At 54.5% G+C, this 14,238-nt stretch overlaps 1 protein-coding gene across 5 annotated transcripts in view; it reads right to left on the bottom strand.

Moving 5' to 3' along the window:
* Window positions 1-243: 243 nt before the first annotated feature.
* The window catches only part of MAST2 (microtubule associated serine/threonine kinase 2), a gene marked incomplete at its 5' end in the record, with an annotated part of 204,551 nt that continues 190,556 nt past the window's right edge, over window positions 244-14,238 (bottom strand). For 4 of the 5 annotated variants that reach the window (XM_079698503.1, XM_079698500.1, XM_079698504.1 and 1 more), the window contains 18 exons: window positions 244-1,825; window positions 2,140-2,333; window positions 2,470-2,606; window positions 3,059-3,181; window positions 3,393-3,619; window positions 4,262-4,459; window positions 4,565-4,848; window positions 5,033-5,187; window positions 5,544-5,653; window positions 5,827-5,949; window positions 6,209-6,310; window positions 6,881-7,046; window positions 7,795-7,927; window positions 9,793-9,931; window positions 10,944-11,152; window positions 11,613-11,698; window positions 11,964-12,025; window positions 12,860-12,992. In XM_079698503.1, the coding sequence (XP_079554629.1) occupies window positions 300-1,825; window positions 2,140-2,333; window positions 2,470-2,606; window positions 3,059-3,181; window positions 3,393-3,619; window positions 4,262-4,459; window positions 4,565-4,848; window positions 5,033-5,187; window positions 5,544-5,653; window positions 5,827-5,949; window positions 6,209-6,310; window positions 6,881-7,046; window positions 7,795-7,927; window positions 9,793-9,931; window positions 10,944-11,152; window positions 11,613-11,698; window positions 11,964-12,025; window positions 12,860-12,992 (4,107 nt within the window). In that variant the 3' untranslated portion in view covers window positions 244-299. The remainder of the gene's footprint in view (window positions 1,826-2,139; window positions 2,334-2,469; window positions 2,607-3,058; window positions 3,182-3,392; window positions 3,620-4,261; window positions 4,460-4,564; window positions 4,849-5,032; window positions 5,188-5,543; window positions 5,654-5,826; window positions 5,950-6,208; window positions 6,311-6,880; window positions 7,047-7,794; window positions 7,928-9,792; window positions 9,932-10,943; window positions 11,153-11,612; window positions 11,699-11,963; window positions 12,026-12,859; window positions 12,993-14,238) is intronic. The other variant, XM_079698502.1, reaches the window with a different exon arrangement.

Here is a 14,238-nt window from a genome sequence, read left to right as displayed (position 1 = left end):
GCCGTACTCTTTGTCTGGACATTCTTTCTCACACTAATCCCCACTCTTCTAACCTAGCAAACTACTACCTATCATCTGTCCTCCAGGTCTGAGCTCAGATGCCCTAGTCTCTGGAAAGCCTAGCTGGCTTAGGCACCCTCCCACAACAGTGTCTCATTCATCACTACATTCTCAACAGCAACACAGGACCTTAAGTTACATTTGTATTGACTGAAGGAAAGAAGAAAGCCAAAGACATAAAGATAGTTTCCAAGAGCATGTATTACACAGGACTGAGTGCAAGAAATGGCAAACAACCTCTATGTTTGCTTTAAAAGCTCACTGGGTGCCAATGCCAAGTCCTGATGCTTCTGAGGGCCCCCTGGGTCTCGGCCCTTCTGGAGCAAGCTGGGCCCAGGCTCCTGGGTGAGGGGGCAGCTTTTGCATGGAATGTCCTGCCTCCTGTCACCTGAGGCATCAGGCACTTTGGTGATACCCAGGGCTGGCTCCTCTTCCTCTCTTTGTGTACACTCAGGCTCCCATAGCCAGCTCTGGCTGGGAACCACACAAGGTAGATGGGCCACCCCAGGGGCACTGGGTGGCCATGCCTTCCCCTCCTGTCTGGGAGACAGGTTTGCAGGGTGGACTGAAGTTGTAGTTTCCAAATCCTGGGAGCTGGCCAGCCCATCTTCCATTGTTGCCTTTCTGGTTGGGGATGCCCTGTCAGGGCCTTCAACAATGAATTTCCAGGACCACAGGCCCAGCTCTCCAGAGGTGGAGGCAGTGGAGCAACTGGCAGGGATGAGTCCTGAAGAGCTCGGACAAAGTGCTGTTAGTGCCTGGGTGTGGAGGTGCTGGGCCTTCCAGCAGCCTTCAGGGTGGATGGGGTCTGTGGGTCCAGCCCTACCCAGGTTGGGGGCTGATGACGAGGAGGAGCTGGCAGCCTCTTCAAAGGCTTGTAGGATCCCAAGCCTCTTCTGGGGGACACTAGGGCCTTCCATTCTGGGAGATCCCAGTGTGACCCCTGTCAATAGGCCTGGGACCACTGGGCCCTGGCTCCTGGGATCCCTGGGCAAGAAGGTGTCCTCTTCCTCACCCTCTCCTGCTCCTCTGAGGAGTGGATCCTGGCCCACTTCTGGGTTAAGTACCAAGCTTGGCTCCTGTACACCTTGGCTGTTCTCAGGCCCCTCATCAGTGTCATCTTCTGAAGAGTCAACCTCCCGGATGGCTTCCTGCTTCTGCAGCGACTCTCGCCGTTCAGCCCGGTCCTGGCGGAGGGTTCCCAGGGCCCGTGAGGGAGAAGCCTGCAGCACCCCTTTCCCTGGCAGTGCCCCCTTCCCAGACAGCACACTCCTGGTCCCAACCACCTCCAGAGGGCTGACTTCCCTGGGTGGCAATTCCTTCTTTAGCTCAGGGTAGGGCAGGTCAAGGCTATGTTTCCGAGAAGTGGCTAGCTTCTTCTCGGAAGCAGCAAGTGCAGCCGCCAGTTTCTCAGCTGATTGCACCCTCTTAAGTAGTGGTGAGCGGGGCGACTCCGCACTCCTGGGCCGTGAGAGTTGCCGGCCTAGGGGAGGCGACACGTGAAGCTTGGTAGGGAAGGCCTGGGCTCCGTGGCCAGACAAGGGTGATGGGGAACGCTGGGGTGAAGCTGCTGGTGGCGGAGAAGGGGTGTGGGCCAGTGGTGACAGTGGGATGCTGCCTGCTGACTTGCGCCGTGGAGAGCGGTACTGGCGTTGGAGCTTGGGCGCCAGACCGTGGAGGGAGCTGGGCCGTGTGTGCCCAGAGCCGGCTGGAGAACTGGGCACGCTGGAGCTGGGGGAGCTGCTCTGTGATGAATTTCCCCCCACTTTACACAGACAGACAGACAGACAGAGACACACACACACAAAGGCAGAGCAGTTAGCTCTTGGAAGTGACTGAGGGGCAAAACAGGGCTTAGGCCTGGAATGTCCCAGGATCATCAAGGCTACTCCACCAGTGAACCAGAGCCCAGGCTACAGAAATGAAGTCGCCCTCCACCTCTGTCACCTCCTCCCCAAGACTGCCGAATCTTAAGGGGGTGGGTTGGATGAGAGCTTCAGAGTGGGATGAGTGGGAAGCACAGAGGGCCCAGGACTCTGCTACCTCCCAGGGGCTGTCTCTGCAACCAGCCCTTCATACCTGAATGCACAGCTTCAGGGGTCACCCTGTAGCCCTGGGTGGGAGATCGGGGAGAAAGGCTGTGGCTGTGTGTGGGAGAGCCTGGCCCACTCTCCCCTGATGACAAAGAGCGGTTAAGGGAAGAAAGGCTGCGGCTGGTGTGGAGTAGGGATGCCTGCTTCGTGATCTTCCGGAACAGGGAGCTCCTTTTTCTGCTGCAGAGACAGGGATCAGAGGCTGTCTGAGTTGGTGTCCAGGGCACAGCACACACTGGGCCAAGGGCCAGGGTCCCCAGCACACACTAGCACCTAGGTGGCTGAGAGCAGATCCCCTGGGCTAAGTCTGGCTCACCTTTCTTGCCCATCCTTGCCCCGGCTCCGCTTGCTCCTTCGGGCCATCTTGGCCTTGTAGCTGTCCTTCCGAGCTGGCCCCACTTTAATGGATGTGTTCTCCAGGGGAGTTGTTGAAATAGACACCTTGTTTCCACTCTGGGGATCAGAGCATGAGCCTAGGCTAAGGCCGTGGCTGTGTTCCTCCCCTGCCCCTGCCCCTCCCGCTGGGTACGGCTGTCCCACAGCTTGAGCTTCCGCCCCTGCATCACCATGTCTGAGCCAGGGACCACCTTCCTTCTTCACAGATTAGGAAATGGCTCCACTGGAGCCCAAGTGGTTTGGGGTTGGGAAGATAGAGAAGAGGCTCACATGCCCTGTCCTCCAGTCCTACCCACAGCTCAGCAGGATCCCTGCCTTGGTCAATGAGGGTGTCTCCTTCCAGTGAAAACCCTTTGCTATGGCCACACCCAAGTTCCGTGTGTATGTGCATCTGTCCTCAGTGTCAGGTATGTGTGCGTCCCAACTCTCCCACTCCCCCATGGCCAGTCACAGACTCATAAGGCTGGAGTCATTCAGGGACTGCAGCAGGCGGCACACCCAGCACTGACCTTCAGGATCAGCTCCACCACCTCTGTATGCACCAGCCCGTGCACAGGCTCCCCGTTGACGTGTGTGATGAGGTCTCCCTGACGGAGCCCCGCCTCACTGGCTGGACCTCCGTCCTCCACGTGCTGTCCCGGGGAGAGAACAGTCTCAGCCTGGAGCCTGAGCATGAAGGGTGGGGCCTAGCTCTGCTCATCGAGCTGTGACCCCTACCCCCCACTCTTTGACCCCTGAGGATAATGTGGGCAGAGACAGAAGCAGGGACAGACAGGCCCTAGTAAGGGGAAGGAAGAAGAGTGATGAAGCTGGGAGACAACAGGTCTGGATGGCCAGACATACCCACACCATGTGGTGCACAGTGTAGACGTCTGAGTCGCCCATGTAGACACGGATGGCCCGCAGGGTGAAGCCATACTTCTTGCCGGCTCGGTGGATGATGATAGGGGGCCTTGAGCTGCTGAGGGCTGGCAGGAAGTCCCTGCTTGGAGAAGAGTCCCTGGATGATGGGTTGGATGACTGGGAATGTGGGGACATGGGGCTGGCCAGTGGAGAGCAGGTGTGGTGCTCTGGAGAAGGAGAAGCTGGGACTTAGTGCATCCATGCTCGAGCCTGGCCCCTGTCTGGGCCGTTGATCCCACACAGCTCTAGTCACAGAGCCTGCCCCCAGCCAGGTATGTCTTCCCCGCAACCTCTGAGCAGCAAAGCGCCTTCGTGTGCCCAGACCCTCGCAGACCCCAGGAGGTGACGGGCTCGCATTTACTGAGTGCTTACGTATATGCATTAGGGACCATATAAGCTCTTCATACATACTTGAACGTCACAATTACCCTATGAGTTACCATCATTAATATCCACATTTTTTGATGAGGAACTTGAGGTGTGGAGGGATTAAGCACCTTCTTCAAGATCAAGAGCCCTTCAGTGATGGAACCAGGATCTGAATATGAGCTCTCTGCCTCAGAGCCTGCGCTCATTACACGGTGCTATCTGCCTTCTGGAACACGCACACACAACCCCAGACCAACGCGCCCCTTTAGAGACCTCTGCTCTTTTAACAAAGGGGCCGCAGTGACACACAGCCTCTCGGATCCCTGCTCCTCAACACACAGAACACAGACACACCTGCTGTGTGCACACGCCAGCCATGGGCCCACAGAGGTTCCAAGGCCCTTCATATGAGTTTTATCTTCGTTCCCCGGGGGCCTCACCTGCAGGAATGAGGAGGGACAGGGCTGTGGCTGAGGCAGACTTGATCACTTTGTTGATGGGGCGAGCGGTGCGCTTTTCTAGAGAGTCCCCAGAGAGCAGCCGGTGGCGGGCCCTGCGCACCGCCAGGTCGCTGATGGCCTTGGCTGTGGCTCCCTCAGCCAGCTGTGGGGTCCCGCGGCCTCCTCGAGTCTCCATGGCTGTGGACCAAGTGACCAGTGAGACCTGCAGTGTAGCGGAGCCTCCCCTCCTGGCCCCCTGCAGCATCCCCAGCCTAGGCCCTCTGGCCACCCGCTGGGCCACACCTGGACTGGAAGCGCTGCTCTGGCCAAGAGGCTCCTCATCCAGCTTCAGCCGCCGTTCCACTGGCCGTTCAGGGGCAGGCCCAGATACCCCCTCTCCAGACGGGGGTGTCAGAAGCCAAGCACCCTCCTGCTGCTGCCTCCTAGGGGGGCCGCCAGCCTCCTCAGTGCCCTCAGGGAAGCGAGGCACGTCCAGGAGGCCCGAGCAGTGGCGGCGCACTGTGAGGGGAGGGCTGGAGTCGCTCTCCGTGTGGGATGACTCAGACACCGACAGCCGCTTCCGTAATCTGTGAGACACAAGGCCTAGGGTGAGGTGGCCCCGGCAGCCTCCCTCCTCCAGCCCAGGCTTCCTCTGGGGCTCATGTCACAGAACCTCTCTCCAGGAGCCATCTTCTCGAAGGACCCTCACCGCACCACATGCCTCCCCACCATCCGTGACCACCAGCGGATGGGCAAGCTCTGGGTGCTCACATCTCAGGGGAGCCGACCACCCAGCTCCGCTCTCGGCCCCTCAGCCCCGCCAGGCTGTCCGAGCGGTCCTCCTTCTCCTCGCTCAGGCTGCGCTTGGTGGGGGGCGGCATCCGGTGCTCCTCGAGCAGCGAGAGCCTCTCCATGCTGCTGTACACCTGTGGGCACAGGAGACCTGCCGGGGCGCCCAACGACCACACCTCCCAAGGAGCGAAAAGGATCCTCAGTGCCTGAAGCCCAGGAATTCGAGCCAGTTCTCCTCTTCCCTCCCCCATATATACCAGATGAATATTCGAGGAAACAGCTATTCCACTGGTCTGACCTGGCCGCACCCTGGCATCTCATATGTCAGGGCCCTGAGTAGATCTAGAGGCGTCTGTCACATGCAGGCCCAGACCTTGCCTGCTCTTTTCCCAGAGATAGCCCATCCCCTCCTCCCCAGGTGTGCCCCAGGGATGTCCCTCAATAGGTCCTCTTCTCCCAGTTCTCCAGCCTGGGCCCACCACAGTCGCACCTTGCTGAACCTTGGAGAACAGGAAGAGAACTGGCGAATCTCAAGGTAGCCATCCTCACTCACTTCCTCCTCGTCCTCTGAGTCTATGTGGTGGTATCGCTCTGAGCGGGCTGGGACACACAGAACAGTGTCTTTCAGAGGCCATGGTGGTGGCCTCCTTTAACCCTATCAGACCTCAGCAGGGCCTGGAGAAGTTGCTCCTGATACCAAGTTCACGGTGCATAGGTGTTTCTGGGCACACAGGTAGGATCCCTGCTCCTCCCCGTCCCACCAGTGGCCTTACTGTCAAAGTAGCTGGTATCATCCTCTGACTCCAGCTGGGGAATAAATTCAGCCTTCTGACGAAGAAGTCCTGTCCAGTCCAGACCGATAAAGAACGGGTGCTGCTTCACCTCATAGGCACTGCCTGTGAACAGGGATGGCGTGGGCAAGGGGCTGGGGTGAGCTGTGTGGAGTCCAGGTCAGCACATCCAGTGAGAACCTAGGCCTCCAAAGGCTGGGCCTGGAGGCCTCAGCTCCAGCACCTTCCTCTTCCGCCCACAGGGAGCAGGGCAGAGGTTCAGGGTCCAGGGGCACCGCCCACACCTGAAGCCTGAACCTCCCAGTTACATGGAATCAGCCCCACTCCTCCAAGTGCCGAGAAAGGTTAGTGGGGCCTGTCCCACCTGTACCCAGTCTCTCCAGAGGGTTCTGGTGGAGCAGTTTTGAGGTGAGATCCTGGGCGTCCGGTGGCAGCGCATCATCCCCCTCGGGCCACACAATCTCATCTGAAGAGTCATTGGGTGTGACAAGGAAAGGAGTGGGTTAGAGAAGTCTCAGAAGTCGTGGGCAGAGTGGGGAGATGGAGAAGAGGGTCCTGTGATAGGATACGTGTGGGGAGGCATAAAGGGCCCAGCCCAGAGCCCTGAAAGCCTTGCCTGGGACCCACTTCCTTTAAGTTGTACAGGTTCATGTCCTTCTAGGGGAGACTCCCACATCCTAGACCATGGCTTGCTCTTTGGTCCAAGGTGGCCACTGCAAAGCAGTGGTCTGATCTCCAGCTCACCCTGCCTTTACACTCCAGACACGTGTACACACACACACACAAAACTCACACTCACGGGGTATGCACAGACACAACACAGGTATACCCATGCACTCATGTGGGACCAGGCACACAATCAGAACAAGCGCTAGGTGACACACAGAGTTTGCATGTGCACATATCTGAGGCAAGCATACCAAACACACACACATGAACACAGAACAAGAACTTGTAAGCCTCGCAGATGCATGCGTAAATCATATTTGTGGATCCAGATTCTGTCCCCTTGGTGGGCCAGGGGGATGGTACCTACCACTGATCACTTGCCCAAAGAGCTCCTCTGGAGTGTCTCCGAAGAAAGGGACGCAGCCCACCAGGAACTCATACAGGATTATGCCCATGGCCCACCAGTCCACTGGTTTCCCATAGCCCTGACGCAGGATCACCTCAGGGGCAATGTATTCCGGGGTCCCGCATACCTGGGCACAAAGAAGCCGGGCTGGCTCAGCATCCAGAGACAGTGAATTGGCATGGCGGCTGGAAGGGTTGGGGTGCTCCCACTGCTGGAGCAGAAAGTCTCTGAATGAAGACTCAGCTCACTCTGGTTAATGAGCAGGAGCAATAGGAGCCCCAGCGTACCAGGGGTGGAGCTGTTGGTGAGGTGAGTTTATGTATTTCCTAATTAACTGAAACATCTAGTTCTAGCCTGGAACCACCACTCCCTTTTGGTATGTGGTACCCACAATTGGTCTCTGCCCTCCAGCCTCCAAAGAACAGACACTACAGTCATATGACTCCTACAGGGACTTGTGAACAGTCACAACCTGTAATGTCAAATCAGGAAACGCCCCGCGGCTACTCTCAGCCCAGTGGAAACTTGGAGCTGTGTTCCAAGGACACAGGCGCCAGGAGAGCTTTGCTCTTTACTGAGGCTAGAAGTCTCAGGACTGACCTCTTATCAGTCTCTGAGAGTGTCAATGGTTATGTGACCTATCTTCTTCAAACCCTGAGGAGGAAGATGATCTTGGATTTTATATCCATGTGATTCTCATGGGCCACCTTATTTTCCAAATGTGCTACCTATCTCAATGTCTCCCTGGAACCAAAAGGTGGAAAAGACAGGAGCTCTCAGTCTCAACATCTAGCTGCAAGGTAAGCATGTGGCCTCCAGTCCTTACTCTGAGGCCTGGATTCAACCCCCAAGGTCTCAACCATCCTTCTTATTACCTGCTTGTCCAGGAACTCCCGAGTATCCTTTTCAATGTGGCCCTCGTACAAGTTTGTGGTCAGACTCATGAGGCCAATTTTAGAAAGGCCAAAGTCAGTGAGCTTGATGTGCCCCATGGATGTAATCAGCAGGCTGGGAAACCAGAGAAACAGAAGTTTGAAGTTATTTCCTGGTCTTCCAAAATTGCTGATTTTAGTATATGCCCAATTTTCCCACTCAGGCGTCTACTGTGGGACATAAGCAGGGTAGCTTCATCAGGGAGACAGGCAGCTGTGAAAGAATAAACAGCTCTGGTTGTATGAGTACTGTACTCTGCACAAGCAACTATAACCTGCCTTTTGCCCATTCCCCCAATTCACTTTTGTTTACTGCCCTCAACCGTATTCTATACTGAGGGCAAGTATCAGCCAGCTGAGAAACAGACTTTCTTCCATGAGCGATCAGCCTCATCCTAAGGGTCCAGCCATTCCCAGTCTCCTCTCCTGACCTAAGTGGCTCACAATACCCCGAGTCAGGGAGAGGGCAAAGGGGCACCATGATCTCGTTCCACATCCACGGCCAGTTTTAGGAGGGCTGGTTGGGAGGAACTAGAAGTAAGATCTCACAGAGAACTGTCTCTTCCCCTTCACATACTCTGCCTGAGCCATTTTGTGCCAAAGGCTTCACCCTACTACCCCTTTATTCCCAAATCTGTATCTCTGGCCCTGACTTTTTTTTTTTTGGTCCTGACTTCTTTCATGAGCTCCATGCCTAAAAGCTGCCCAGATGTCCTACAGGCACACGAACTCAACCTGTCCAAAACAAGGTCATGCCTCCTAACTGGTCCTCTTCTCAGTGAAAAGCAGTAGTTTCTGTTACCTACTGAGCTCTGTGATAAGTGCTTTAGCAATTATTTATCAAAATATTCTGGCTCATGAAAGGTCTTACAGAGTAACGAACACAACAAAGGTAGGTATTATTATCCCCAAGAGGAGGAACACGAGGCTCAGAGAGGTTTAATTAACAGACTGGAGTTCAGAGAGTTAACGAGCTCTATGAACTTAGGTCTGTCTAACGTCGAAGCTGCTTACACTACAGAGGCTTACCACCACCAGCACCAAGGTGGAAACCTGGAAGATATCCCAGACTCCTGCTCTCTCACCCTAGCCTTATCATTTCCTTTCCACTTCCCAACACTATCCCTCTCTTCTCCATCCTGACTCTGTTCCAGTGCAGGCACTGTTGTTTTGGGCGTAGACTACTGCCATGGTCTCATCACCTCTTTCCATGGGCAGTGATCTTCCTAAACCTAAATCAGAGTCTGAGTGTGACACTCTGTCACCCTGTGCTTAACAGGCCCTTCAGAGACTCTCTAGGACCCTTTAAAATTAAACCCAGACTTAACAGAAGGCCCCTTGATGATCCAATCCCTGCCCCTCTCTCTAGCTTCCTCTCTTACTACTCTGACCAACTAACAATCTCAGTTTCAGCCATACTGTACTATTTGTAGTTCCTGAATGGGACCCGTCCCCACACCCGTGCGTGCCTTTGCAAATCCTGCTCCCCAGCTTGAGAAAGCTCCTCCCACCTTCGCCCACCTGACTAATACCTTCTAAGAAGCAGCCTATACAAAGATATTTCTGCCACCCACACTAGATTTAAGCTCTACAGGCCAGGGACTAGAATACAGTGCTTGGCACAGAGTAGATGTCAGTAAATGTCAGGACACTTGCTTAGCCATCTACTAGATAGATGTGTGGATTCTTTTGTTCCTGCTTGGTTTCTTAAGTGGAGCTCCTCAGTGATTCTTTGATGTCACCAAAGCCTTACGGTGCCCCTGCCAGACCTTGCTGGCAATGTTCTTTGCATTTGGGGTAGTCAGGGGCTAGATGGACACCCACATGAGCAGTGTTTCCTAGCAGCCATTTGGGATAGATTCAAACATGCTGTGTCTGCGTTCATTTATCTAGAGACCCAAGAGGGACACCCTAAACAAGGGACTCAGATAGTGGGCATACTTGTCAGGCTTGAGGTCACGGTGCACGATGCCATAGTTGTGTAAGTACTCCAGGGCTAGCACAGTTTCCGCAAAGTACAGGCGCACCATATCCACAGGCAGGGCCCCGATGTTCTTCAGCAGAGTGGCACAGTCTCCTCCTGCAACAAGCCCAGGCCACCATGAAGGATGGGTCCAGTGCCCTGCTCTAGATGGTCTCAGAGGCCCCAGAGTAGACAGTGTCACAGAATACCCTGGTGCCAGAGACTGTGATTCTAGCCCCTCTGCTGCTGGCATGGGTGGGAGAGTGTGGAGGGGAGCAAGAGGTAAGACGAGTCGGCCAGTGGCTGTCAAGGCCACTGTTCAGGACAAAGAGGGAAGGAACCCAGGCCTCTATGCCTGTAAGCTGACTCGCTGGGACAGGACTAAGTTATTTTAGGATGGGAATCCTGTTTATTGTAAACACATCTGGCTGAGACTTCAGCATTTGTTCATTTATTTCCTTCCTGTTGGCTCTCCTTTAGTTTTTGAGTAAAGTAACACTGTAAACTCCCAGCACCTACCCAAAGAATGAAAAGCGGAGTTTTGTTCAGCTTCAACTTCAAGACTTAGGCAAAATATCTTTGGAAGCTGTACGCAGCCCTGACGAAGGGAGAGGGAAGGCCCCTGGGAAAGCGGCTGCCCCCTCCAGAGCTGTGCCCCGTGATGCTCTCCTACACCATCCCCCGAGCATTTTGTGGGGTCCTAAGGGGCATCCCCTTCAAAACCCATCCGCAAGGGCAGTGGCTTTCCTCTCCTCTGAGGGCCCAGATGCAATCCTCCCAGCATCGGACCCTGGGCTTTGGTGGCTCTGCTACCCACTTTGTTCCTGCCAGGTGCCAGCAGGTCTGCCAGGCTGTGCAGGCTTTGTAGCTGTGGGGCTGATACATCCTGTCCTGACATGGGCAGCCTCATGGCAGCTACTGCTCCAGAAGCCTCTCCCTGGGAGGGGAACGGCACCTTGTGCCCACCATGGCCAAATGGTCTCTGAGATCCTAAGGCAGAAACCAAGGCCAAAGAGAGGTTGGGAAGCTGGGCCCTGAAACTTCATGCCTACACAAGCTGTTGGTCCCTGCTCAGGGCTGTCTCAGATTATGCCGTGGCGCCCAAGCCAGGCCACCTTTCCCCCCGTACCTTCAACATACTCCATCACCATGCACAGGTGGCGCTTGGTCTCAAAGGAGCAGAACATGCTGACCACAAAGGGGTTCTCAGCAAACGTCAGTATGTCACGCTCCACAAAGGCCTGCTGGATCTGGTTCCGCAGGATCAGGTTCTGCTTGTTGATCTTCTTCACGGCAAAGCGCTGCCGGGTGGACTTGTGCCGCACCAGGAATACGGCCCTGGAAACAAAGCCCATCCGTACCCCACGGCCCTCAGCCCCTGAGCTGTGCCCTCCTCCACTGCGAGCTTGGGTGGTCAAACTGCTTCCTCTCACACCTTATCGGTGCACAGAACAAAGGAGCAGGGGGTGCTTATCAATGAGAAGGATCTGAGCACCTGCCCAGAGAGCTCTTCAATTCCCTGATATACCAAGTCCTGAGGACACAGCTCAACCCCTCCTCAGAGCTCAGTGAGAGGAGAAGCGCCACCAAGAGGAGAGGGAATCTTTCCTGGGAAAGGAACCACACTCGGGTGTCAGAGGAAGCTGGGCTCTTGCCTCTCCTGGAGGCTTCGGGGAGGGACAGGGCCCGTCCGGAGGCATCTGGTGCTCAGAGGATTAGGCATCATTCACTTCCGGAAGGAAGAGCCCCAGGGCTGACTTAGCTCCAGTCCCGGCCACACCCTGACCCTTGCCTTTACCCATAGGCGCCATTGCTGATGAGCTTAATGGTTTCGAAGTCCTCTTCAGAGGGTGTCTTTTTAGATGTCAGAGACACCCCACGGCCCTGGAAGACATGAAAAGGCAGGAGCCAGGAATGCTTCTCAGAGCTCACATTTTTGGGGAAGCTGTGGCCCCAGCATCTGCTTAGCTCTTAGCCCTGCCGTGGCCTCCTGCCCATTCTTCCCCAGGAGCTGAATGACCTCTCAGACAGTGTAAGTGATCACCCACTCCGCCATCCCTCCTTCAGACAGTCTCTTAGAGAGAATTCACAGCCCTTTGCTTCACAGGGCCCCGGCTCCAGGATTGAGGCAGGAGCTCAGGGTCTTTACCTCGACTGAATCATCTGTCTCCAGAGTGTCAGGACTGTCATAGCTGCTCAACTGGGCCATTTCTAGAAACAAATCAAGGACACAAGAGAAAAGTGTGCGTGGCAATGTCAAGACATCTCAGCAGTCCATTCACATCACACGACAGATGCATGTAGGGAAGGCATTAATGCTTCCTGCAACAGGCTGGGAGGTGGTCCTGTGGCTCTATCCTTAGTGCAGTCAACAGCTTTTAGACTTGTTTGTCAAATAATATTGCCACCCCTATTTCTAGAAGTCCAGTGCCATTCAAAAGGCTTGGCAAATTCTACAAAGCTTCCCTCAAACTTGGGACAATGCCTGAAAACAGGGCCCAAAGCTGGGCTGTCTGATTGCTGGCCCCCATCCTGCTGGTCAAGACTCTGCTTTGCCAGATGAGGTTGGGAAGCAGGAAAGGCAGGAGTGGGACGACTAGAGACTAGGGATTTGGAAGCCCATGGTTCAGGAGGGGCTCAGTGTGAAGGCCCAGAGAATGGCATTATCTTCTGAAGCCCTGAGTTGGGACCACCCCAAAGACACAGGAGGACTTGTGAGGTGGCAGCAGGAGAGGCAAACACGCAGAGGAGGTGACCATTTTTGAAAATGTGATTGTGGTCCTCTGTGATGACCTTTTGATCTCAGGCTCTAAATCCAACGCAGGTGGGCCCAAGGCAATCCAGCTTGGGTTATATAAGGCAGATGTGGACAATCCTGAAGGAGGGGCTGTTTTATGACAGAGAACACAGTTTTTCCTATAGCCCTCGGGCCTCTGATGCTGTGTTGTGTCCCTGTCCAACTAAGCCTCTTCTCCAAGTGGCTTCCCTGCTGTTAGAGCTTGTAGGCTGCGGGGCCTCTTTGCAGCCACCAGGCCGCATGCTCACCCTCTAGGGGATCCCGTGTGAGGCCCAGTTGGCTAACGATGTAGCGGGGAATGTCACATTTAATCCCTTGTCCCTCTTTGGCGTGGCCCTCAGCTGCTTCTAACAGGTGGTAGAACTCTTCAGGGTCAAACTCCTGTACCGGGGAGAGAGGTAGTCAGTGGTGAGGGCTACAAGAGCAGGCTGTTGGTCTCTTTGGTTTTACGGCATATATCCAGAGTAGGATGAACAAGAAGACTTCCTCTTTGTGATGGACACCCCTACCCCTGATTCCCCAGAAACATCGTGATTCAGGAACCAATGGGGACAAAGCTGTCTTACAGGTCACCTCCAGATTGGACATCCTAAGCATTTGCTGTCTTTACAGCAATAAGAACCAGAGCATTTGGTTTCCACAAAGCTCTGCCTATTTGCCTGGTCCAAAGCCTTGTGCCAGCCAGACACGGCACTGTCAGGTGTGTTCCCACACCCAGTGAAGAGGGGCAGTCCTGGCACACCTTCAATCATGCTTCACAGCCCTGGTGGTGCACATACATGCCTTCAGACATCTACTGAGCAACCCCTGTGTACTGGGGGCTGGAGAGCCTTGTGGACACAGCACAGAAGTCCTTGTCTGCCTGGAGCACATGATAACGAGGGCCCCATTGACTGAGTGCCTACTAAGTGCCAGTATGGGCTAAACCCTGAAGACACCTCTGTGACCTTGGTGAGGAAATCAAGGCTCACAGAGATGCATGGACTTGACCATGGCCACAGAGGTAAGAAGAAAGAGAAAATCAGCACGCAAACCCAGGCCTAACTCCAAGCCCCTGTTTAACCACGGACTTCATGTCCTTGAGGGAGAGGCCTCTGTTCACCATGACCCCAGCCTCCACTGCTTTCTTTACCTCTGGTCTCACGGGTTTGGAGAACTCTACCACTACCTATGTGGATACAATCTAACCCAGACTGGAAGTCCTTTTACCTTCTTCTTCATCTTCAGTCCCTGTCTAGTCAGAATGTCTACTTCAGAAACCCCCCTCTACCCAACTCTTCTGCTCTGTTCTCCCACCACTGTCCTAGTTCTGGGCGCTCCTCTCTCTCACATGAACTGCTTTAAGTGCCTCTACAAGGCTGTCCCTGGCTCATCCTGCCTTCTCTTCCAATTCACTATCCATGTTGCAGCCAGCGTTATCTTTCTTAGAAGTAAATCTGATGGAGTATTACTCAGAAGTAAATAGGAACCAATTACTGATACATGCAATAATATGTATGAATCTCAAAAAAATTATGCTGAGTGAAAGAAGTCAGAACATACTATATGATTTAATTTATATGAAACTGTACAAAAGGCAAACTTATCCATAGCGGAAGAGCAGATAAGTGGTTGCCTGGAGTGGGAG

The sequence above is a fragment of the Hyperoodon ampullatus genome, assembly GCF_949752795.1.
Source record: "Hyperoodon ampullatus genome assembly, chromosome: 2".
In the NCBI taxonomy this organism is placed as follows: Eukaryota; Metazoa; Chordata; class Mammalia; order Artiodactyla; family Ziphiidae; genus Hyperoodon; species Hyperoodon ampullatus.
The sequence above is the reverse complement of the archived record's forward strand: the minus strand, read 5'-3'. Positions and strand labels throughout refer to the sequence as shown.